Below are 25,443 nucleotides of genomic sequence, written 5' to 3' on the forward strand. Positions count from 1 at the left end.
CATGTCATATTTGCTTTGCATGCTGTCTAACCGTTTCTACTATTGGACAGTTTTACGGGTATGAATGCGATGTGGAGAGTAGCTATGTCGGAAGAGGTTGGGAAGAAGATGCAGGCGGTGGTGGACCGGGTAAATCTGGCGGTCACGCGACGCCCAAAGGTTAGTTTTCAGAATTATTTATCGTAAACATTGGGGGAAGAACATTCAGGCTGAAATGCTTTGTGGAACTTTCTGCTCCATGTTCCTTAGTCGGTGAGCCGCTTCGATTGGTTTATGTAAGTGCTCAACCTTTGCACAGTCGCAAATGAAAAGAAGCTATTATTAGAATAAGTCGTATATATGTTTCCTATATGTTGTCTCCCCAAAATATATATACGTGTGTGTCTGGGTATATATATATATATATATATATATATATATATATATATATATATATATATATATATATATATATATACACATACACACATATATATACATACATACATACATACATACATACATACCAGAATGTAATTGAATTGAAGTACACCTCTTCATGGCAATGGTATTCCCTAATGGTATTTGTGCAGGATTGATTTGAGTTGTTCTAACTAATTTGTTCTAATTATATTTGAGCTGAATGTTGTTGTTATACTCAAGCTCACCATTCACTTTATTAGGAACACCTAATAATCACATTAAAGGATCAGACATAATTTACATAATTATTCGTGTGCATGGTTGTTAAATAAGACCCATATAATTATTAAATCGCTTTACATCGCCTCTGTTAACCCTCTGCTGCCTGTAGCTAGGCTCCTGACCCTGACAATGCCCCTGAAGATGATGTGCCTTTTAATGTGGCATGTTACATTAGACTCAGTAAGTTTCCTTTTAAAGAATCCTCTTTGAAGAGGTCAACAGATGTGACTGTATTCACAATTCATGTAGTTCTCCCTCTGTTTTTGCAGTAACCAGCAGCAAATCACAAGAGTGTCTGTCGTACAGCTGGGTTGCATCCTTATCATTTATGGTAGCATGCAGTGGGGTCCAAATATCTGAGAACAGTTGTGAAAATGTTTCTATTTTGCATTTTTTTTAAATTTAATACATCAGTTGCTATTAAAAGTTATTTTAATGACAACACCTTGAGTGAAATGTTAAATATTTACATGAACACATGACAATCTATATTCAATATAGACTCTTAAGTTTGCATACACTAGGTATACACATGTATACTTGGTCCCCCTTGTACTAACAGAACAGCTCAAATCAGTCCTGAACAAATTTTGTTTGTATAGCACTTTTAAAAATGAACTTGGTCTCAAATTCTGAATAATATTGACAAAGCTAACAAGCAAGCCAGAGGCAATGGTGGCAAAAACTCCCTGAAATGACATATGTGGAAGAAACCTCGAGAGGAACCAGTTTCTGAAGCTTCCGAACGCATCCTTATTAGGGTGACACCGGATAGTGTGTTTAGATGTTATTTCATTTCTTCAACTGTATATAGTCAAGTGGAATTGTGCAACCTGTCATCATAATTTATCAATTCATTATAGATGTAACATTAATTCCTTCCTGGTGAAGTTAGCAAATGTTTTTGGTGACCCAGTCACAAAACTGACTGTGAAAAAGCAAGTAAAAATCTCTATGGTGTTTAAGTGGTACTATCAATAGCATCTCAAGGTTTTCCAAGCTTTCCATGTGGCCATTGTGCAATTATCTGCAGCAGTGAGTGGCTTACAAGGGATGTGATTCCGACCAGAAGGAAGGCATCAGAATGGATTAGGTAGGGCAGATACCAGAAGTTGTCAGTATTGCCGGTATCTTAGGAGTAGTGTGTGTAACTCGAGAGACAGAGAGCAAGAAAGAAAAACACTGAATATTAGGTATGCTTGTGATCCTGTAATTGTTAAGGACAGTGTACATTCTGTACACTGATTCCTGATGGAATCCTGGGACATAAATTGGACAGCCACTTCACTATAAACAAACCTGAGTGAATGAGTTGTGGGGCAGCAACATCCAATCCCGGTTCACCAAAACATTCAATGCTTATGAACCCTCCAGATTTGCTCCTTTACGTAAGAAAAAACATTCATAAAAGGCTTGACTAAACAAATGTTTTTTTTTCAGCCTGGTTCAGTGCTTTATAGGCAATATTTATAGTATTTTGTAATCAATGTGAAGTTTGACTGTGTGCCAATATAGTGTTGATTTGAAATGAGTGATGTGTATGAAAGGATTAAGTGGAGCTTTATTAAGGCACCTACTGGAACATCCAGACAGAAAGGCACAACAATCCAACCTAGAGGTAACAAAAGCATGAACTAGTATTTCTGCATCAAGTAGTGGCATCATATTTCTTAACAATATTTATGAGATGAAAGAAGGCTGTTCTATTAATATTGTTTACATGAGCTTCAAATGTTAGACTGGAGTCAATCAACACACCTTTTACTGCTGCATATAAATAAATAGAAAGGTTGTCTAGGGTTACTACAAATTCAGAAAGCTTACCTCTGTCTTCAGATGGTCCTAGAACAAGCACTTCTCACTTATTAGAATTAAGTAGGAGAACATTAATAAACATCCAACTAATGTAATTTACACATTCCTTCACTCAATTAATATGCTGCCTCTCTTCTGGCTTTGCAGAAACATGCAGTTGTGTGCCATCAGCATAACAGTGGAAGCTAATATGTGGTCCTAAATCAGAACCTTGCAGAACACCAAACTTTACCTTGGCATGTATAAAGAAGTCACCATTTAAAACTACAAACTGATTGTGTTCAGCCAAATAAGACCTCAGCAAGGTCTGAGCAACATTTTCTAGCAGAAGAATATTATGATCACTGATGCCAAAAGTTGCACTAAGATCAAGCAATGCCAGCAAGGAGACATAACCCTGATCAGGGGCCAGTAATAGGTCATTTACCTTTTAACCAGTGCTGTCTCTCTTCTAGAATGAGGCATAAATCCTGACTGATGTGTGAATGTTATTCCTGTGTAGGTATGATCTGTGCAACATTTTTTTGGATCTTGTAGATAAAGTGGAGGTTTGATGTTGGTCTATAGTTGAACAGGTGGCAGGGGTCAAATTCTTATTATGAAATAAATATAGCCTATGGCAGACTATATACAGTCATGTGAAAAAATTAGGATACCCCATGGTTTGCTCTTAATTGTCGAAGTGAGTGGTATCACCACGGTGAGATCCAAAGAGCTCTCTGAGGCCTTCAGAAAGAAGATTGTTGATGCTTATGAGTCTGGTAAAGGACATAAAAAGATCTCAAAAGAATTTGTAATCAGCCATTCCACTGTCTAGAAAATCATTTACAGTGGAGAACATTTAAAACAACTGTCAACATGGCCAGGTCAGGCCATCCAAGCAAATTCACCTCAAGAGCAGTCTGCAGATCCTTAAAGACATCTCCAAAACCCCTAAAATATCATCATGGGACCTACAGCAATCTTTTGCTACAGTTTATCAGAATCAGAATGTGCTTTATTGCCAAGTTTGCTCACACATACAAGGATTTTTTCCATGATTACAGCATATGTCTGCCAACATGCTTGTCTAAAAAAATCATTTATTTGTGCATGAGTCAAGTGAGGTTTAGGAAATTTTTTGCTGAATTATTCAGTGTATTCTGTGCCAGTTTGGTGTGGATTTCATTTAGCTTTTTTTTTTTTCCATTTACCATTTTGGTGCTGGAGAGTACACAGACATACACTATATTGCCAAAAGTATTCGCTCACCTGCCTTGACTCGCATATGAACTTAAGTGACATCCCATTCCTAATCCATAGGGTTCAATATGACGTCGGTCCACCCTTTGCAGCTATAACAGCTTCAACTCTTCTGGGAAGGCTGTCCACAAGGTTTAGGAGTGTGTTTATGGGAATTTTTGACCATTCTTCCAGAAGCGCATTTGTGAGGTCACACACTGATGTTGGACGAGAAGGCCTGGCTCTCAGTCTCCGCTCTAATTCATCCCAAAGGTATTCTATTGGGTTGAGGTCAGGACTCTGTGCAGGCCAGTCAAGTTCATCCACACCAGACTCTGTCATCCATGTCTTTATGGACCTCGCTTTGTGCACTGGTGCACAGTCATGTTGGAAGAGGAAGGGGCCAGCTCCAAACTGTTCCCACAAAGTTGGGAGCATGGAATTGTCCAAAATGTCTTTGTATGCTGAAGCATTCAGAGTTCCTTTCACTGGAACTAAGGGGCCAAGCCCAGCTCCTGAAAAACAACCCCACACCATAATCCCCCCTCCACCAAACTTTACACTTGGCACAATGCAGTCAGACAAGTACCGTTCTCCTGGCAACCGCCAAACCCAGACTCGTCCATCAGATTGCCAGATGGAGAAGCGCGATTCGTCACTCCAGAGAACGCGTCTCCACTGCTCTAGAGTCCAGTGGCGGCGTGCTTTACACCACTGCATCCAACGCTTTGCATTGCACTTGGTGATGTTTGGCTTGGATGCAGCTGCTCGGCCATGGAAACCCATTCCATGAAGCTCTCTGCACACTGTTCTTGAGCTAATCTGAAGGCCACATGAAGTTTGGAGTTCTGTAGCGATTGACTCTGCAGAAAGTTGGCGACCTTTTCGCACTATGCGCCTCAGCATCCGCTGACCCCGCTCCGTCAGTTTACGTGGCCTACCACTTCGTGGCTGAGTTGCTGTCGTTCCCAAACACTTCCACGTTCTTATAATACAGCTGACAGTTGACTATGGAATATTTAGGAGCGAGGAAATTTCACAACTGGATTTGTTGCACAGGTGGCATCCTATCACAGTTCCACGCTGGAATTCACTGAGCTCCTGAGAGCGACCCATTCTTTCACAAATGTTTGTAAAAACAGTCTGCATGCCTAGGTGCTTGATTTTATACACCTGTGGCCATGGAAGTGATTGGAACACCTGATTCTGATTATTTGGATGGGTGAGCAAATACTTTTGGCAATATAGTGTACATACATACCCCATAACTGCTAAGTATGCCCAAAACCCCCCAAAATATCCAATGAATGCTAAATAATTCCAAGCTTAAAAGGTAAATACCCCATGATCTTTTATTATTATTATTATTGTTGTTGCTGTTGTTGTTGTTGTTGTTATTGTTATTATTATTATTATTATTATTATTATTATCATTATTATTATTAAAAAACATTGCCTTCTTTCATTTGTCTTAAGCACTCTTCTGTGTTGTCATAATTACTGTGCTGGAGCTTTTCAGACATTGTGTAAGGGCAATCTCATTACCATGCCATTCGATAAGGACGAACAATTAATATCATGTAATTTATTGCATGAGAAAAGCACACTTTGTTGGTAAAGTTCATGTAATATAAGTATAATGATTAACGTCATCAGTCTTGCCTTAAAAACCTCACCAGCAGATAGTGAAGTGAAAGTAAGTTTTCATAAAATGTATTGTCTTAATGTCAAGATGCAAAGATACTGTAATGAACCTCTGGAAGCAGCAGGTGTGGAATTCATAAGCAGAGTTTATTAACAAACAAACAGGTATAAACAATCCAAAATGCAAGGCAGGGTTTCAAATACCAGAGAAGAAATCGGGAACCAGAAAAACAGAGCAAGGTCGAACACATTGAAAAGCAGGCACAATGACAATGAAGGAACAGCTCGGTATGTAGTAACACTACAATACTTCGTACTGAATGATAGTGTGAGAGTGGTAAATAAGAAAGTCAACTAGAAGTGAACTTTGACCTGGAACAGTGTCAATACTCTGGTTAGGGTTAGCTCTGGCAGGCTGGAGGGGGGCAATGCTAGTGAGGTTGTTACAGAACCCTCGCTCCTAGGAACACCTACTGGTGTTTTTTTTTATGTGGTTGCCCCTGGGATATTGGTGCAGGTCTGTTGTGGCGATTCCTGTGGAAATCTTCCATAAGAGACTGGTCCAGGATGTCACCAGCTTTAGCCCACGACCTCTCCTAGGGTCTGTATCCTTCCCAATTCACCAGATACTGATTTTGGTTTTGATTTTGGCCTATAAGGTCCTATATATCTGGGGCTGAGTTTGTGGCAGGGCAGTTTTAGCTTAAGATTCTTGGTAATGTTGTGAATTCACCAAAGCAGACCAGGGGACTCGGAAGTTGTGTTCAGCAGGAATGTTTTTATTGATCAGAACACACTGCGGTGGTACTGTAGTCACCAAGTCCAGTGAAAAGAAGCTTGCATTACAGTTTTAAAGGCCTTGAGTGGGCAGCTTGATTTTAGATTTAGTCGACTAAAATTTTAAAGTATAAATGGTAATGCATTTTTTTTTAAAGTTTCCCTTAATCTTTTGAAGTTGTTATTTTCACCTAGATAAAATGAGACATTTATCAGCCTGTTATGATATGGCTTTGCGGTTTTAAAGTGCAATGCACAGTTTTCAAATACAATTTTTAAAAACTGAATTTTTTATTTACATGTCCTTGCTTTAACAAAAAAGAGCATTGCAGTAAAAATAATAAGCATCGAACAGTAGACCTGCTGTCCCAGAATAAGGTTTTATTTTAAAAGATTTTATTAGATAAATTGCAAATGACATTCTTAATAAAAATGAATACTCTATTCAGTGCCATTAGTGCAAAAAATATAATACTATATATCTTTGTATCCAAATGTTCAAAAATATTTCAAAGAAAGTGCAATACTCTTAAGAAACTAAATATGACATTCTTCATGAAACAGAATACTGTAAGAAAAGCAGTGCCAATGGTGCAAAACAACAAAATATGTCAGCCATCAATAATTTAGTGTTCATCTTCATCTTCAATTATTTTAATGGCTAAAATTCTGATGAACAATTCAAAGAAAAAGTGCATAGTTCAGTAGGTCTGCTCTCCCTGGATAATTAGTGTAACCATTAGTGGTGGTGTTCCCTTAACAGAAACACGAATTTCTGGATGACTCGCCTGCAGTTGTCGCTCCAAATTTGTTGCGTTTTTGCCGGTGACAGTCCTTCCATACGGTTTACAAAGCATCTTATTTTCTTTGACCTCAAATGTAAAACGTGTCCATATGTCCGCTCTTCTCTATTTTATTTTGTCTTCCAGAAACATTGTGCATGAGGGCTAGTCATGCTAACTTCCTGCAGTAGCTCAAATGTTTGTCTAATAAGTTGTGATTGGACAGGCTCCTTGTACTGTCTTTTCATGACTAGTCCTCACCCTGTCACAGACTGAATTAGTTTTGATTGGATCTTGTCTCTGGTTTTATTACTTGGTGTATATATCCATAGATTTTGTCATAGTTTTTGTCCTTTTGTATTTCATGTTTTTTATTATGACAAAAATTGTCAACGGAATTAACACTGGTTGAGACAGCACAGCCCATAAAGGCATTGAAGTTCGATCACAAAAGGGATGCTGGGGCCCCGGTCTTGGAGGATGGGCGCTGTGGTGAAACATTGCTTAAGGCGATTGTAAGCCTTTTGTGCTGCTTCTAACCAGGAAAGTTTCCGGAGCTTTCCACATTAGAGAGCCGTGACAGCGCACATATTTAATTTTAATTAAAAAAAATCACTATTACTTCAATACCTTCTAGGTCATGTGACCCAAAACTATTACCAAAATAATCTAATTGAAAACCCTCACAAGGTACACCTCTACCGCTTCCGAATGACTAATGTCTGAATAAGAAACTAACTTCACCGCAGTTGAGATGTTGAAGTATCGAACTTGTACTGTTGTGGTACACCAGTTCAGTCTTACAGTAATCACACTGTACAGAGTTTTCTGTCTGTTTTAGTTTGAAATGATCCCAAACTTTAAAAACTTTCTGCCGTTTTCTTTGGCATGAATCTTCTCTGTGTGTAGTTACAGTAAATGGACTAAATGAAGCTTCGAGGCAACTAATTTGCCTCGATGATTTTTTGTATTCAAATTACTTGAGTTACTCGAGGAATCATTTCAGCCCTATATTTAACCTTGCTTTTCATCTCTCTTCTGACAGACATTACCATGCATTGCACCTAGGTTAGTTGCTGTGAGTAAAACCAAGCCTCCAGACATGGTAGTTGAGGCTTATAAACATGGGCAACGCAACTTTGGAGAGAACTATGTAAGTAACTTTAGAATGCCCACCTTATTTAAATATCACCACTGTATGCTGGCTGTGTAATGATTTTATAATGGTTATATTTTGAACCTCTTCATAGGTAAATGAGCTTGTGGAGAAAGCCTCTCATCCTCTGGTAAGTAGTCATTATTGGAGATGACACTAATCTTGCTTGGCTAAAAGTCTTTAACAATACATGCCAGGAGACTTTCATAAACTTGTAAATTATTTCAAAAATATATTCCCATTCATATCATGTTCAACTTGAAGTGTCTTAGTATCTTTCTTGATAGACGTCATGCAAGGCTCAATAAGACTACTAGTGACCCTAATTACCACTCTTTCAGCTCATGTTCTGTGTAGAATATATCACCAACATAGATTCTGATGTTTTTATCTTAGATTTTGACATTGTGCCCGGAAATTAAATGGCATTTCATTGGACACCTACAGAAGGGCAATGTTAATAAACTATTAGGTAAGCAGGTTAGCTCTGTCTTAATGGGTTTACATCATACATTTATTACAAAAATTACTTTCTTTGTCTTCATTCTCCTAAACAGACCCATCTTGAACATGGTCATATACTAATTTATACCATTATATACTTAGATTTTCCTTTTTCAATTGACTTATAGGTGTTCCAAACCTTTACATGATTGAGACAATCGACTCTGCAAAATTAGCTGACAAACTAAACAGCTCATGGCAGAAGTTACGATCTTCTAATACCCAGGGGTTAAAGGTCATGGTACAGATCAACACCAGCGGCGAGGAAAGTGTGTGTTCATTTCATTACGGTCTGTTATACTGTGTTTGTATTCATCTGCTGTTGTCTTACTTCATACTTCAAGCAATGCTCAGCCCTGTAGTTAATCATGTATGATAGCAGGAGTCCTAAAGAATAAATATTTGTTTTATTTTGGAAGTATGGGTTATGGGGGCACAAAAGGTATTTCTGTATTTGTTCATATATTCTATTATTTTTACAACACAGAAATACCTAGAATCAACACAATAGTTTGATTCTAGTCATTATACTTAGCTAACTGAGCCAATTCAAATTCTATTTATTCATCTGATATAGACATCTGATAAGGCTTATTTTGAAAATTGGGCTGGGCAGATTCCAAAATTAATTATAACAAAATAAATTGTGATACCCAAGTACGTCATACCATCTGTAAACTAAAACCTTTAGCTCATGCATATTGCTATGAAATGCCATGATTTGCCATTTGACAACAATTTCCTATTGCCCAGACCTATTAGAAAGTTATTGAGATTAGTGTAAACAGCATTGATTGTGCTCCTGTAAAAAGGACTTGCGCATTCTTTATTTAACCTTAAATAGCATTCAGTGGTGTCCCTCACGGATAACTCGCTGATCAGTCTGATTTACTAATCTTGTGTTACCATGGCAAATTGTGTACCCCAGCGTTTTGTGTATCACTGGATTAAGCCTACTTCAGACTGGTATGAAGTACCAATATGTTGTTTCTGACATCATACAGCTGGAATCAGTGATATGGGACATAACTTTATGTATTCTTTGTGCTCCATTAGACAAACATGGCCTACATCCTGAAGAAACTGTCGATACAGTGAAGCACATTGTATCTAATTGTCCTGCTTTGGTGTTCTCTGGACTCATGACTATTGGTCGTTATGGTTATGATCTCAGTGAAGGCCCCAATCCAGACTTCCAGGTACAATTGTTATTCACTTTCCATTTCAGTCTTTTTAAAATTATGGCTGATCTGTGTGAGTGTGTGTGTGGATATATTTCAGTTGTTTTAAAATTATGGCTAATCTGTATGTGTGTGTGTGTGGATATATTCAGTATAAATCTGAGCCCACTTGCTCAGATTAATACTATACTCTACCCTGACCCACCTGGATACCCGCAGTTTCTTTGTGAGAATACTACATATCAATTTAGAATGTATCTTAACACCAGCCAACCCCTGTTTAGCTCACAGACTTGGCATCATACCTCTGTATTAGGTTAAAGAACTTTTTTACAGACATTGAACCACAGTCTGTGAAAATTGCCAACCCTTACTCTGAGCACTGGTGTTCCACAAGGCTGAGTGCTCAGCCCACACCTCTGCACCCTAAATACTCAAGACTGTGTTCATGCTTGTAGTTCTAACACCATAATCAATTTTGCAGATGTCATCTGAGTGTTTGGCCACATCAGCAATGACTGTAAGACAGCTTACAGCGCTGTGTCAGTACTGTGCCAATAAGAATCTGGCCCTCAATACCCCAAAAATCAAGGAATTCATTGTTGACTTTTGATGGACCAAGAGGAATTATGCTCACCACATGCTCTATTCACAAATGGAGAAGAGGTAACATGGAGTTCAAATCTCAGGTGGAACTTCAGGTCTCTCATGATCTGACCTGGAGCATTAGCTCCACTGCTGTGGCCAAGAAGGCTGTGTGGCCAAGACTGAAGAAGGCTCACCTATCTCCACAGAAACTTATGTTGCTGTACCATTGAAAGCATTTTGACAAACTACATTTCAGTGTGGTATGCAACTGCTCAGTCGATGACAAGAAGGCTGTCTGGTGAGTGATGAAAGTTGCCCAACATTTCCAACAATTCTATAAAACCACAATAAATGTTGTCTTCATGGATAGGACTCGTTTGTCCAGCACATCCCACAATTGCTTGATCAGACTGAAAACTCTGGAGGCCAAGTCAAACGCTGTGAACACTTTGTCATGTTCCTCAAGCTATTTCTGTAGAATTTTTGCAGTGTACTTGGGCTCATCCTGCTGAAAAAAGGCCCTTGTCAGTAGGAATACCATTGCCGTGTGTACTTGGTTTGCAGCAACGTTTAGGCAAGGGGTGCATTTCAAAGTAATATGGATTAATGCACTAATCCATTAAACAATTTCATACCAGGTACACCCCACAAGACCTACTGTTTGGAAATTTGTCCCTTGTCAGATTGCTTAGATCCTTATGCTTGACCATTTCTCCTGCTTCGAACACATCAACTTCAAGAAATGTGGAAATGTATTTTTTTTGGCCACTGGTAAATATGTTTTATTGGCAAGTAGTGAAATAGCAGCTATTGGACATTGAATATTGAGTTGAGCACATCATATTAATAAAATGCTTAATCCATTGAACTTTAACACAGAATAAAGTCTACCTTATCAATTAATTACACTTTCTATTATATACATATTGAACAAAAGAGGAGTCAGTTTCTCAGTGTGGTCCTTAAAACTAATCCCATCAGGTCCTGGAGCTTTTGCTGTTGGTATGGATTCTTTTCTGCCTTTATTACAGAATTAAGGTGTTTTGTTCTTCTGATAATTTGGGTAACTATAATTACATCAATTTCTTTGTTGGTGGAGGTCAGGGTTGAATTGTGCAAATCACTTTAGTAATTTTTAAAGACATAATTAACATGTTTAAAGAATACCAGCCTTTCCAACATGGTGAAGGTGAGGTGCTTATATGCAATTTTCTTTAGCCTCTCTTCCTTTTCAACATGGCTCTTCCAGATACAGTAAAAATACTCATTTCCATCCTAACTACAAAACTCTCCTATTTCAGTTTTAAGTAGTGGACCATGCTGGCTTGAACTGGCAGGCACAAGGGGAACAAGTTGGCATCAGGAACAAACTGAAGGCTTAAGCATACTGTACACCCATGTCTAGCTGCTAGCCAACATCCAGTCTCTGGAGAACACGCTTGATGATCTCACTGCCAGGGTTAATTTCCAGAAAGTCATTTGTGATACAACCTCCTCTAATTTCTTTGTGAATTTACCCTTGGTTATAGTTAATGTCATTTATATTACACCTCAAATGTACATGGGCCCTGCTCTATGTGAACTACTTTAGGTTCTCACTCATCACAAAGACATTACATTCATTGTGGCAGGGGACATCAATATACCAACCTTAAAATGCTCAGTTCCATACTTCAGCTACCCCACCAGGAGTAAAAGGATACTGGCACAGTCTCATCCACCATTTGGAAAATTGACCCAAGCCACCATCATCCACATGCCTAGATACAAAAACTGAAACAGGAATCTCTGGCAACTTTTAGACTTTAAAAGTATCCTGACAGAAAGCATTACAGCCTGGTTTTGTGGGTGACAATGCAACTTTATTTGATTTGAATTGATTTAATGTATGATGAGGCAAGCATATACCCATCTAGGAACCTAACAATAGGGGTAATTCCTGCTGCCTCTCTTCACTTCAGTTGAGTTAATATTCTAAAGCCATTGCTTAATACACTATATTGCCAAAAGTATTTGCTCACCTGCCTTGACTCGCATATGAACTTAAGTGACATCCCATTCCTAATCCATAGGGTTCAATATGACGTCGGTCCACCCTTTGCAGCCATAACAGCTTCAACTCTTCTGGGAAGGCTGTCCACAAGGTTTAGGAGTGTGTTTATGGGAATTTTTGACCATTCTTCCAGAAGCGCATTTGTGAGGTCACACACTGATGTTGGACGAGAAGGCCTGGCTCTCAGTCTCCGCTCTAATTCATCCCAAAGGTGTTCTATCGGGTTGAGGTCAGGACTCTGTGCAGGCCAGTCAAGTTCATCTACACCAGACTCTGTCATCCATGTCTTTATGGACCTTGCTTTGTGCACTAGTGCACAGTCATGTTGGAAGAGGAAGGGGCCAGCTCCAAACTGTTCCCACAAAGTTGGGAGCATGGAATTGTCCGAAATGTCTTGGTATGCTGAAGCATTCAGAGTTCCTTTCACTGGAACTAAGGGGCCAAGCCCAGCTCCTGAAAAGCAACCCCACACCATAATCCCCCCTCCACCAAACTTTACACTTGGCACAATGCAGTCAGACAAGTACCGTTCTCCTGGCAACCGCCAAACCCAGACTCGTCCATCAGATTGCCAGATGGAGAAGCGCGATTCGTCACTCCAGAGAATGCGTCTCCACTGCTCTAGAGTCCAGTGGCGGCGTGCTTTACACCACTGCATCCGACGCTTTGCATTGCACTTGGTGATGTATGGCTTGGATGCAGCTGCTCGGCCATGGAAACCCATTCCATGAAGCTCTCTGCGCACTGTTCTTGAGCTAATCTGAAGGCCACGTGAAGTTTGGAGGTCTGTAGCGATTGACTCTGCAGAAAGTTGGCGACCTCATCGCACTATGCGCCTCAGCATCCACTGACCCCGCTCCGTCAGTTTACGTGGCCTACCACTTCGTGGCTGAGTTGCTGTCGTTCCCAAACACTTCCACGTTCTTATAATACAGCTGACAGTTGACTGTGGAATATTTAGGAGCAAGGAAATTTCACGACTGGATTTGTTGCACAGGTGGCATCCTATCACAGTTCCACGCTGGAATTCACTGAGCTCCTGAGAGCGACCCATTCTTTCACAAATGTTTGTAAAAACAGTCTGCATGCCTAGGTGCTTGATTTTATACACCTGTGGCCATGGAAGTGACTGGAACACCTGATTCTGATTATTTGGATGGGTGAGCGAATACTTTTGGCAATATAGTGTACTTGATTATTTAATTTCTTGAGCTTATTTGCTTTTTAGTTTTTATTATATAGTACAAAATTGGCAGCCTCCTGTTTGGTGTATTGAATTGTTTTTCTGATTCATCTGGGGACAAATAAGTCTCCTGGAGAAATGCTATGGCCCATTTTTTATGTGCAAGATTTGTCGTTATTTTCTTCTTTTTTATTGTGATACCCAATACCTATCAATTTAGATGAGCCTGTTCTATTTTATTTTATTTTTTTTTAATTCATTTTGCTTAAATGGCCACTGAAATGTACTGTTTTGGAAATATGCTAGAAGGAATGGGGTCAGTGCTTCATGGACTATAACTGATTATTCCCGCAAGATTTGGATGTAACTTTGACTGTTGAACACATCTTGCATTCTTATGTAACAAATGTATTTAGGCTTGATTCCACACACATAATAGTTTTCTGAGCTGTGGCTGTCCTTTTGAGGGAGAATGGTAACTCAGTCCATTGCTTACCAACAACCACAACATCTATGACCTCCATGGACTGATAGCTGTATACAAGAAGGGAATGAGCAGACTATATTTTCTGAGGAAGCTCACATCTTTAAATGTTTGTAACAAGATGCTTGAGTTCTTTGTAACAAGATGCCACCACAGACCCTCTACTAGTCTGTGTTAGTGAGTGCTATTTACAACATCAGCACCAGGGATGCCAGAAGGAATAACAATCTTATTCTTATGGCTGGATCTATAATTGGACACAAATTGGAGACGTTTGAGACAGTGAGGAACAGGAGGTCACTGAACAAACTGCTCAAACTGCTATTCGTCTTACTCACTCTACAATACACTACAGAGTCAGCAGAGCTCATTCTCCAAAAGACTCATTCACATTCATTGTTACAGAGTAGGTTACTAGAAGGTTACTGGAGGTCATTTATACCATTACCATTGTACAATAGTGATACCACTTTCACATTGCACTACTACAATTGTTAACACTATTTTCTAGACTCTCAAGGTACTTCTTTTTTATTATCTATTATCTTCTTCTTAGTCTTCTTAGTATATACAGCTCTGGAAAAAAATAAGAGACCACTGCACAATCTCCAGACTTGAACTCTATTGAAAACCTCTGGAATGCCATCAAGAGGAAGATGGATGGTCAGAAACCATCAAGCAAAGCTGAGCTGTTTGCTTTTTTGCAAAAAGAGTGGTATAAAGTTCCCCAACAGCAATGTGAAAAACTGGTGGAGAGCATGGAGCCAAAACGCATGCAAATCGGGGTTATTCCACCAAATACTGATTTCTTAATGTTATTTAGCCAAAGCATTAACACAATTTGTTTACAAATTATTTGCATTTTGTTTTATTTGAGTTATTAAAGCTCTGCAAATACTGCATGATCTTGGGTTATTTTGATGTGTTGTCATTTCCTTTAAAATATACACTCTAAATAACAATAGTTATATTTTGAATTTAACTATTTTTGAATTTAATAATATTTTGAATTATATCTTACCAATACATGCACCTGTAAGAAAAAAAACATAAGAAACTGTTTATTTTGCAGTGGTCTCATTTTTTTCCAGAGCTGTATATATGCACACACAGATCTGGCATAACATTATGACCACTGACAGGTGCCGTGATTAACAGTGATTCTCTCCGCATCATTGCAGGTGTTAGTGGGTGGGATATATTATGCAGCAAGTGAACATATTGTCCTCCAAAGTTTTTTTGAAAGTCCAAAAAGGGCAAGTGTAAGGATTTAAGCGAGTTTGATAAGGTCAAATTGTGATGTTTAGTCTTCTGGATCAGAGCATGTCCAAAACTGCAGCTCTTGTGGGGTGTTCCCCATCTGCAGTGGTCAGTATCTATCAGAAGTGGTCCAAGGAAGGAACAGTGGTGAACCGGCGACAGGGTCATGGGTGGCCAAGGCTGCTCTTATGAATAAGTTAATGCTGGTTCTGAAAGAAAGGTGTCAGAACACACCGCATCGCAGTTTTGTTTTGCGTATGGGGCTGCATAGCCACAGATCAGACAGGGCGTTCATGTTGACCCCTGTGAACCACTGAAAACACCAACAATGGGCATGTAAGCATCAGAATTGGACCACGGCGCAATGGAAGATGGTGGCCTGGTCTAATGAATCAAGTTTTCTTTTACATCACGTGGACGGCATGTGTGTTGCTAACCTGAAGAACACATGGCACATGTGGCAAGCTGGCAGAGGCAGTGTCATGCTTTGGGCAACGTTCTGCTGGGAAATCTTGGGTCCTGCCATCTATGTGGATGTTACTTTGACACATACCACATACTTAAGCATTGTTGTAGATCATGTACATCCTTTCATGGAAATGGTATTTTTCCAATGGCTAGGGCCTCTTTCAACAAAAAATGCAAAAATGGTTCAAGAATGGTTTGATGAGCACAAGAATTAGTTAGAGGTATTGACTTGGCCTCCAAATTTTGCAGATCTTAATCCAATTGATCATCTGTGGGATGTGCTGGACAAACAAGTCCCATCCATGCCATGGAGGCCCCACCTCGCAACTTACAGGACTTAAAGGATCTGCTTCTAACATCTTGGTGCCAGATACTCAGCACACCTTCAGGGATCTAGTGGAGTCCATGCCTCAATGGGTCAGGGCTGTTTGGGCAGCAAAGGGGGACCAACTTTAGTCAATATTAGGCAGGTGGTCATAATGTTATGCCTGATTTGTGTATATTATACACTACTCACAAAAAGTTAAGGATATTCAGCTTTTGGGTGAAATTTCAGGACGCACCTAAAATGCACTATAAACTTTACAGGTGAACTTAATTTGACCTTCTCTACACTTTTGAATGCACATGTCCAACTGTTCAGAGTTTCAGTACTTTTTGCATAACTTGCTGTTCTCTAACAAGGTGCTTAACGGCAAAATTCACAACTGGTGTTTGATCCATGAATCGACCAATAAATTTTCTGGTTCAATTAGAATTGGTATTTAAACAGTCCTCTTCATCATGCTGTTCACATTTTGACATCATGAGACCAAGACGACACCTAACAATTGATCAACAGTACCTCGCCATTGCGAGGCTTCAAACAGGATGTTCCCAGAGGAAAGTGGCCACTGAGCTTAGAGTGTCAGAGTGTCATCAGCAGGTTGCGACAGAGATACAGGGAGACTGGAAGAGTCACAGAAAGGCATAGAAGTGGACGTCCTTTGGCCACATCCCACATTATTGACCGCTTCATTGTGAACAGTGCCCTGCAGAACCGGATGATGAATGCCACTCAACTCCAGGCACATTTAAGGGAGGTGAGAGGCACCCAAGTGTCACGTCAGACCATTTGAAACCGTTTACATCAGCGTGGTCTGCGTGCTAGACGACCTGCAAGGGTACCTGACCACACCACCAGGCATAGGCGTCATTGTCTTGCATGGGCCAGGGAGCATTTATGCTGGACCACTGGGTGTCAGTGCTGGGCAGGTGTGTCTACTCAATACAGAACTGCCCTACATCTTGTGAATGGTACAGTGATAAGCCAATACTACCCGAATAACATCATTACTCCAGTCATTGTGCCCCTGCATGAACAACACAGGCCTAATTTCATCTTCATGGACGTCAATGCTCCAGCTCATCAAGGTTGCATCACTAGGGAACGGCTGCTGGAGGCTGGGGTACCTCAAATGGAGTGGCCTGCACTTTCTCCAGACCTGAATCCCATAGAAAACCTATGGGATCAGCTGAGTTGCCGTGTAGAGGCTCGTAACCCTGTACCCCAGAACCTCAATGACCTGAGGGCCGCCCTTCAAGAAGAGTGGAATCCCATGCCTCAGCACACAATAAGTCGACTCGTGAACAGCATGAGACATCATTGTCAAACTGTAATTGATGGTCAAGGGCACATGACAAATTATTGAGACACTGACATTTTTTGTTGTGGTATACCCACCACTGTTGTTGGCTTTTGTTTCAGTAAATTGTTTGAGATGAGGAAATCACCACTGCATGCTTCTACTTAAATGCCCTACTTTCATGATATAATATAACTGTAGCATTAACTTTTTACATTTTCCATAAATGTCACCCAAAAGCCAAATATCCTTAACTTTTTGTGAGTAGTATGTGTATGTATATATATATATATATATATATATATGTATATATATATGTATATATATGTATATATATGTATGTATGTATATATATATATATATATATGTATATGCATACTAACTGTATACACACTGTATATTATCTCTGTTACTCTGTTAGTGTGCACTTCTCCTTTGCCGAGGTAATCCATCCACCTCACAGGTGTGGCATATCAAGATGCTGATTAGACAGCATGATTATTGCACAGGTGTGCCTTATGCTGGCCACTCTAAAATGTTCAGTTTTATCACACAGCCCAATGCCACAGATGTCGCAAGCTTTGAGGGAGCATGCAATTGGCATGATGACTGCAGGAATGTCCACCAGAGCTGTTGCCCGTGAATTGAATGTTCATTTCTCTACCATAAGCTGTCTCCAAAGGCGTTTCAGAGAATTTGGAAGTACATCCAACCGGCCTCACAACCGCAGACCACGTGTAACCACACCAGCCCAGGACCTCCACATCCAGCATCTTCACCTCCAAGATCGTCTGAGACCAGCCACCCAGACAGCTGCTGCAACAATCGGTTTGCATAACCAAAGAATTTCTGCACAAACTGTCAGAAACCGTCTCAGGGAAGCGCATCTGCATGCTCGTCGTCCTCATCAGGGTCTCGCCTCACAGTTCGTCGTCGTAACCAACTTGAGTGGGCAAATGCTCACATTCGATGGCGTCTGGCACTTTGGAGAGGTGTTCTCTTCACGGATGAATCCCGGTTTTCACTGTACAGGGCAGATGGCAGACAGCGTGTATGGCATCGTGTGGGTGAGCGGGTTGCTGATGTCAACGTTGTGGATCGAGTGGCCCATGGTGGCGGTGGGGTTATGGTATGGGCAGGCGTATGCTACGGACAATGAACGCAGGTGCATTTTATTGATGGCATTATGAATGCACAGAGATACTGTGACGAGATCCTGAGTCCCATTGTTGTGCCATTCATCCACGACCATCACCTCATGTTGCAGCATGATAATGCACAGCCCCATGTTGCATGGATCAATTCCTGGAAGCTGAAAACATCCCAGTTCTTGCATGGCCAGCATACTCACTGGACATGTCACCCATTGAGCATGTTTGGGATGCTCTGGATCGGCGTATACGACAGCGTGTTCCAGTTCCTGCCAATATCCAACAACTTCGCACAGCCATTGAAGAGGAGTGGACCAACATTCCACAGGCCACAATCAACAACCTGATCAACTCTATGCGAAGGAGATGTGTTGCACTGCGTGAGGCAAATGGTGGTCACACCAGATACTGACTAGTTTTCGGACCCCCCCCCCCCAATACAGTAAAACCGCACATTTTAGAGTGGCCTTTTATTGTGTCCAGCCTAAGGCACACCTGTGCAATAATCATGCTGTCTAATCAGCATCTTGATATGCCACACCTGTGAGGTGGATGGATTACCTCGGCAAAGGAGAAGTGCACACTAATGCAGATTTAGACAGATTTGTGAACAATATTTGAGAGAAATAGGCCTTTTGTGTACATAGAAAAAGTCTTAGATCTTTGAGTTCAGCTCATGAAAAATGGGGGCAAAAACAAAAGTGTTGCGTTTATAATTTTGTTCAGTGTGTGTGTGTGTGTGTGTGTGTGTGTGTGTGTGTGTGTGTATATATATATATATATATATATATATATATATATATATATATATATATATATATATATATATATATATATATACACTATATTGCCAAAAGTATTCGCTCACCTGCCTTGACTCGCATATGAACTTAAGTGACATCCCATTCCTAATCCATAGGGTTCAATATGACGTCGGTCCACCCTTTGCAGCTATAACAGCTTCAACTCTTCTGGGAAGGCTGTCCACAAGGTTTAGGAGTGTGTTTATGGGAATTTTTGACCATTCTTCCAGAAGCGCATTTGTGAGGTGACGCACTGATGTTGGACGAGAAGGCCTGGCTCTCAGTCTCCGCTCTAATTCATCCCAAAGGTGTTCTATCGGGTTGAGGTCAGGACTCTGTGCAGGCCAGTCAAGTTCATCCACACCAGACTCTGTCATCCATGTCTTTATGGACCTTGCTTTGTGCACTGGTGCACAGTCATGTTGGAAGAGGAAGGGGCCAGCTCCAAACTGTTCCCACAAAGTTGGGAGCATGGAATTGTCCAAAATGTCTTGGTATGCTGAAGCATTCAGAGTTCCTTTCACTGGAACTAAGGGGCCAAGCCCAGCTCCTGAAAAACAACCCCACACCATAATCCCCCCTCCACCAAACTTTACACTTGGCACAATGCAGTCAGACAAGTACCGTTCTCCTGGCAACCGCCAAACCCAGACTCGTCCATCAGATTGCCAGATGGAGAAGCACGATTCATCACACCAGAGAACGCGTCTCCACTGCTCTAGAGTCCAGTGGCGGCGTGCTTTACACCACTGCATCCGACGCTTTGCATTGCACTTGGTGATGTATGGCTTGGATGCAGCTGCTCGGCCATGGAAACCCATTCCATGAAGCTCTCTGTGCACTGTTCTTGAGCTAATCTGAAGGCCACATGACGTTTGGAGGTCTGTAGCGATTGACTCTGCAGAAAGTTGGCGACCTCTTCGCACTATGCGCCTCAGCATCCGCTGACCCCGCTCCGTCAGTTTACGTGGCCTACCACTTCGTGGCTGAGTTGCTGTCGTTCCCAAACACTTCCACGTTCTTATAATACAGCTGACAGTTGACTGTGGAATATTTAGGAGCGAGGAAATTTCACGACTGGATTTGTTGCACAGGTGGCATCCTATCACAGTTCCACGCTGGAATTCACTGAGCTCCTGAGAGCGACCCATTCTTTCACAAATGTTTGTAAAAACAGTCTGCATGCCTAGGTGCTTGATTTTATACACCTGTGGCCATGGAAGTGATTGGAACACCTGATTCTGATTATTTGGATGGGTGAGCGAATACTTTTGGCAATATAGTGTGTATATATATATATATATATATATATATATATATATATATATATATATATATATATATATATATATATATATATATATAATATGAGAGAGAGAGAGAGATGTAATACGTTGTTACAATGTTAAAAGAATAGAACGTGTTTACAAAAATTACTTTGTTTGTAGATTCTGCTAAAGCGTCGTGAAGAGGTTTGTGGGTGCCTGAATCTTCCACTGGAACATGTTGAGCTCAGTATGGGCATGTCCACAGATTTTGAACATGCGGTGAGTTATTAGCTGTCATTCATTGGTTTATTTTTTAAACTCATTTCCTAAACTTTTTTCAGTGCAAACATGCAGTTCAACATGCAAACTGAAACTCTGACATAATCAACTGTAAACATTTAACACAGCTATGTGTTATGACACATTTAATACAAGGGTATTTCTTCTTTCAGATTGAGGTAGGCTCCACTAATATCCGTGTTGGTAGCACCATTTTTGGAACACGGGAATATCCAAACACTCCTAGCCCCAGCCCAGAAAAAAGGCCAGAGGTAACTGAGGTATCTGAGGATGCAGCAAAGACGATGGAACATCTTACAGTTAAAGAGCATTAAATAATAGAAACAGTGATAGACACACTAAATCTGGATGGTTTAAGAGAACCCAGTCCTATGAACATCTTAATAGATCTGGTCTTCCTAGGAAATGGCCAGGCAGAAAAGTTGAAGGTAAGATTCCTCTCAAGTAGACAAGTTTGTACAATTTCAAATAATTTTACCATTAACAGCATACTAGATCAGTTTTATTTAAAAAATGTTAAAGATAAACACAATTTGCATTTCTTACCTAAGCTGTTAACAAAGTATAACTTATGGTCATTGAATGAAGTGTGGATTGCAGTGTTTTCTGTCAGTAGACCACTTTTAATGTGTCTTAGTATGAAATGATGATGACCTGAAAAGAGAAATTGTTGCTGTAAATGCACATGTTTTGCATAACTACTTGTACTGTTGCTGTGAAAACTGTTTTGGTGGAACTTGTATTTGCTATTATTCAAACGTTCCTATATAAAAAATTTGCATAAATTTTGAGACTGAAAATTAAAAAGACGAGTTCCAGAGAAATCAGAGAATAGTGAATGTGTTATTTAGAACTCTGACATTTTGTTAATTGTGGTTGTATGGCATTTAACCCAAACTTGTTTTTGATATTTTTATGGTGATAAATAAAACAAACAATTTACCGTGTGTAAACGCTTCTGAAAGGTAAAATGAAAATTGTAACCAGTGTCTTCATTTTTGAAATTCATTATGTTGATGTTGCATCATAAACAGCAGCACTCATTTCAAAACAGATGTAGCTACATTGTTCTCTGCCATTCAGTTTTTCTTTTTTACATATACAATAATAAAGAAATTGAACTAAATAAAAGTTACACACAGACAATAATACAAAAAACAGTAATAATTTTTACAATTTGTAAGAGTTGTAAGACTCCATTCATTCTTGGCCTACTGTGGAGACTGTGGGGGAAAGTTTACTAGTTTCCAATGTGTCGTTAGCGCCTTTTTACAGACAGGAGTTAAGATGCCAAATAAATATCTCTGAGGCCATTTTGCTTGGAAATCAGCATTTCCTCAAAACAATGTGGAAGGAGGGGCAGTGTTGAGTATTCTTTTCAGTGTTTTATGAAACCCAGAAAGGTTTTATTGCTAGGCACTCCCAAAATATATGCCATTGATTGGCTTCTCGAAACCCACGCTGTCTCCAGCATCAGCAGTTTATCATTTTTCTTCTTTTGGGCCTGAGATCAATGCCTCACTCCATGATAGAGGCATTCAAAAAGGATGTATTACAAGCCTGAAGGAAATTTGGTATTAATTGAGATTGAAAAGTCTTGTACCACTCTGATGGAAACCTTTATCTTGTATAAAGTATTATCCACTTGTTGTTTTTGTAACTTCCTTGCGAAAAGTTTAGTTTATTTGGAGCCTCATTTTGTTGACACAAAAACCTAACTCCTAGAGACTGTATCTGTGCCTGGCAAACTGTTGAGAAGGGGCTTTTCACAACAGTTAAAGAATTCTTTTGTCATTGACCTGAGATGGTTTTCAGGGATCTGAGATCTTTTGAGCCTATTGGTGTTTTAGAATCTTCCAAATTTACTTTGATAACACCTAGTTTTGCTCACTAAACCTTGCCATGGAACACTGAGCAGCCAGTAAATTGGTCACCCAATTTAGATGTCCCAAATGAATACCTGAATACCCAGGTTAAAGCCGAATCTACACTTTGGGATCATATTTATTATTAAATTTTAACTCCAGTGTACTGTTGATTTGAGCTGATATAACCATAACTTTGTCTGTGTCCAAATACTTCCTGACATGTCTTTATATTCTACTAATAAATTATGTCAGTGTTTTACCCTCATACTGTCCACACTGCAAAAAAATTATACTCATTAAAAAATTCCATGAGATTGAACGTTTGCTTTTTTTTATAGAAATTTTAAATATTTGTAGGGAGGTTAAAATAAGTCTATTTTAAGCTATTCAAGCTAGTAAATGAAATGTGTAATGAAAATGTGTAGTCATATAATCATATTTAATTTATTGGAAATATTAGATACTTTTGAATAATGTAAGATTATATTCTAGACCAGGGATGTCAAACTCATTTTCACCCCGGGCTACATCAGCAATAAATTGTAAGCTGAACATCACATATGTGACAGATACAGGTACTTCACATAAACAAATTTCTGCAGACAACCTTGCAAAAGGCAATATACATTCACCCAATGGGAGACGGTTTTGACTGCAGTATACATTTGGCTGCATGAATGCATATACTTGTAAACACACTGAATACATGGCTACACATACAAAGTAGCATATGTAATCTTTAATCAAAATTTAGTTTGACTTATAGACCTCTCCACACACAAAAAATGTCCCTCTCCCTAATTGTCCCATGCATAGCAGCTACATCCAAGAGCTCCTCACTGACAGTGCAGTCTGCTTTTGTGCCTCTTGAAAAATGGATAAATGTGCTGCATCTGTGTTGTCTGTTCTTTCATCAACAGCTAAAAAAAATCCAGGTAATGTTGTTTCCCTTTGGCCAGCTGTATTGTCAGATTGCCTGCTAGTTCCTAAACTCTCTCTGTGATGGTGTTTCTTGATCCTTTTAAAAGTCTCTATCAGGACACGGCACACCTGCTTACATACCCTTAGCATGCACTGCTTTTGTAAACAAATTTTGCTGTGATTTCAGTCTCCCTTTTAATTCCTGGACAATCTGAAGTTTTTCCTGGAGGCTAAACCTGCATACTTTGCAGACTTGGCTCAGTTAGTATGTGCATAGAAAAGTATATGAAAGTTGTATTTACAGTACGTAAAGTCTAAGAAGAATAAAATTATATATCTGTGCATAATGTACGTTGTATGTACAACAGTAACAGAGATAATATACAGTGTGTATACAGTTAGTATGCATATACATATTTATATGTATATACACACATACACCGATCAGGCAAAACATTATGACCATCTGCCTAATATTGTGTTGGTCCCCCTTTTGCTGCCAAACCAGCCCTGACCCATCAAGGCATGGTGTCCCTGAAGGTGTGCTGTGGTATCTAGCACCAAGATGTTGGCAGCAGATCCTTTAAGTCCTGTAAGTTGTGAGGTGAGGCCTCTATGGATGGGACTTGCCGTCTTGCCTTCTTCCCATAGTGCATCCTGATGCGATGTGTTCCCCAGGTAAGTTCTGATGCTCACATGCCCATTGTTGACATTTTCGGCGGGGCACAGAGGTCAACATGGGCACTCTGACTGGTCTGAGGCTATGCAGCCCCATACACAACAAACTGTGATGCATTGTGTATTCGGACACCTTTCTATTAGAACCAGCATTAACTTCTTTGGCAATTTCAGCAACAGTAGCTCAGCCTTCACTCCCCATGTGCATCAAAGAGCCTTGGAGACCGGGAACGCCCCACAAGAGCTGCAGTTTTGGAGATGTTCTGATCCAGTCGTCTAGCTCTCACAATTTGGCTCTTGTCGAACTTGCTCAAATCCTTACACTTGCCCATTTATCCTGCTTCAAAATGTGCATTCGCTGCCTACTATATCCCACCCACTAACAGGTGCCATGATGAGAAGATAATCAGTGTTATTCACTTCACCTCTCAGTGCTCATATTATTATGTTATGCCTCATCAGTGTATATGTACATATACATTACATATATATCCATCTATACCTAAACTAGGGTAATCTATGAATTAACAATTATGTATCTTTATAATTATATTATACAGAGAAGATATAGCAAAATGTATAGGGTGGAGCAGAAGCAAGACGGTGAAGTGCAAATACTTTTAAAACATTATGCAAAAACTGTATTTTACAAATCAAGTACATCTTATATCAGCAGGAACACTGCTGTAATGGCTGCCCTGAACATTCAGACTCTGCCTCAAGACTCTTGACTTGAGCTCTTGTTATCTTTCCTGTTTTCTGGAAACAGTGTTTATTCTTCTTTTTCCACCAGCCTGCCTCCTGAAAATATCGGGGAAATTGCTAAAAACGTCATAAAGAGTAATACAGTAGACTTTCATATACTCACATAAAACTGCAAATCTAGCTTTTATTAGGGCCCAAGCACTAGCAGTGCGGAGGGTCCTCTTGTTCTTCTAAGGATTATTATTATATTTATTATTATTATTAATTAATTTATTTTTTTAATCACCCGGGCCGTTTTGGGGGTCTTAACATGCTCAAAAACTC

General features: G+C 39.8%; 1 protein-coding gene across 3 annotated transcripts; it reads left to right on the top strand.

The window, feature by feature from the left end:
• On the top strand, window positions 1–23,109 carry plpbp (pyridoxal phosphate binding protein). 3 transcript variants are annotated; one of them, XR_009206763.1, is made up of 8 exons: window positions 1–159; window positions 7,969–8,076; window positions 8,174–8,209; window positions 8,476–8,551; window positions 8,712–8,873; window positions 9,640–9,782; window positions 10,249–10,650; window positions 20,828–20,926. XR_009206763.1 is itself a non-coding variant. In XM_058410282.1 (8 exons), exons 1-8 carry the CDS (start codon window positions 61–63, stop codon window positions 21,259–21,261), a joined length of 885 nt encoding a protein of 294 aa, XP_058266265.1. In that variant the 5' UTR covers window positions 1–60; the 3' UTR covers window positions 21,262–23,109. The 3 variants fall into 3 exon arrangements, 2 of the variants coding, with proteins under 2 accessions (XP_058266265.1, XP_058266266.1); XM_058410282.1 differs by lacking the exon at window positions 10,249–10,650 and adding an exon at window positions 21,100–23,109; XM_058410283.1 differs by lacking the exon at window positions 10,249–10,650 and adding an exon at window positions 21,100–23,108 and having other exon boundaries at window positions 46–159; window positions 8,712–8,852.
• Window positions 23,110–25,443: the final 2,334 nt, after the last annotated feature.

This window comes from Hemibagrus wyckioides, linkage group LG15, assembly GCF_019097595.1.
Source record: "Hemibagrus wyckioides isolate EC202008001 linkage group LG15, SWU_Hwy_1.0, whole genome shotgun sequence".
Classification (NCBI taxonomy): domain Eukaryota; kingdom Metazoa; phylum Chordata; class Actinopteri; order Siluriformes; family Bagridae; genus Hemibagrus; species Hemibagrus wyckioides.

Excerpts from the sequence above, each read along its gene's own strand:
- plpbp (XM_058410282.1), top strand. The coding sequence starts at position 61 with ATGAATGCGATGTGGAGAGTAGCTATGTCGGAAGAGGTTGGGAAGAAG. Across the intron at positions 8,552-8,711 it reads CAATGTTAATAAACTATTAG|GTGTTCCAAACCTTTACATG; the intron begins GTAAGCAGGTTA and ends ATTGACTTATAG. Across the intron at positions 20,927-21,099 it reads CCACAGATTTTGAACATGCG|ATTGAGGTAGGCTCCACTAA; the intron begins GTGAGTTATTAG and ends TTCTTCTTTCAG.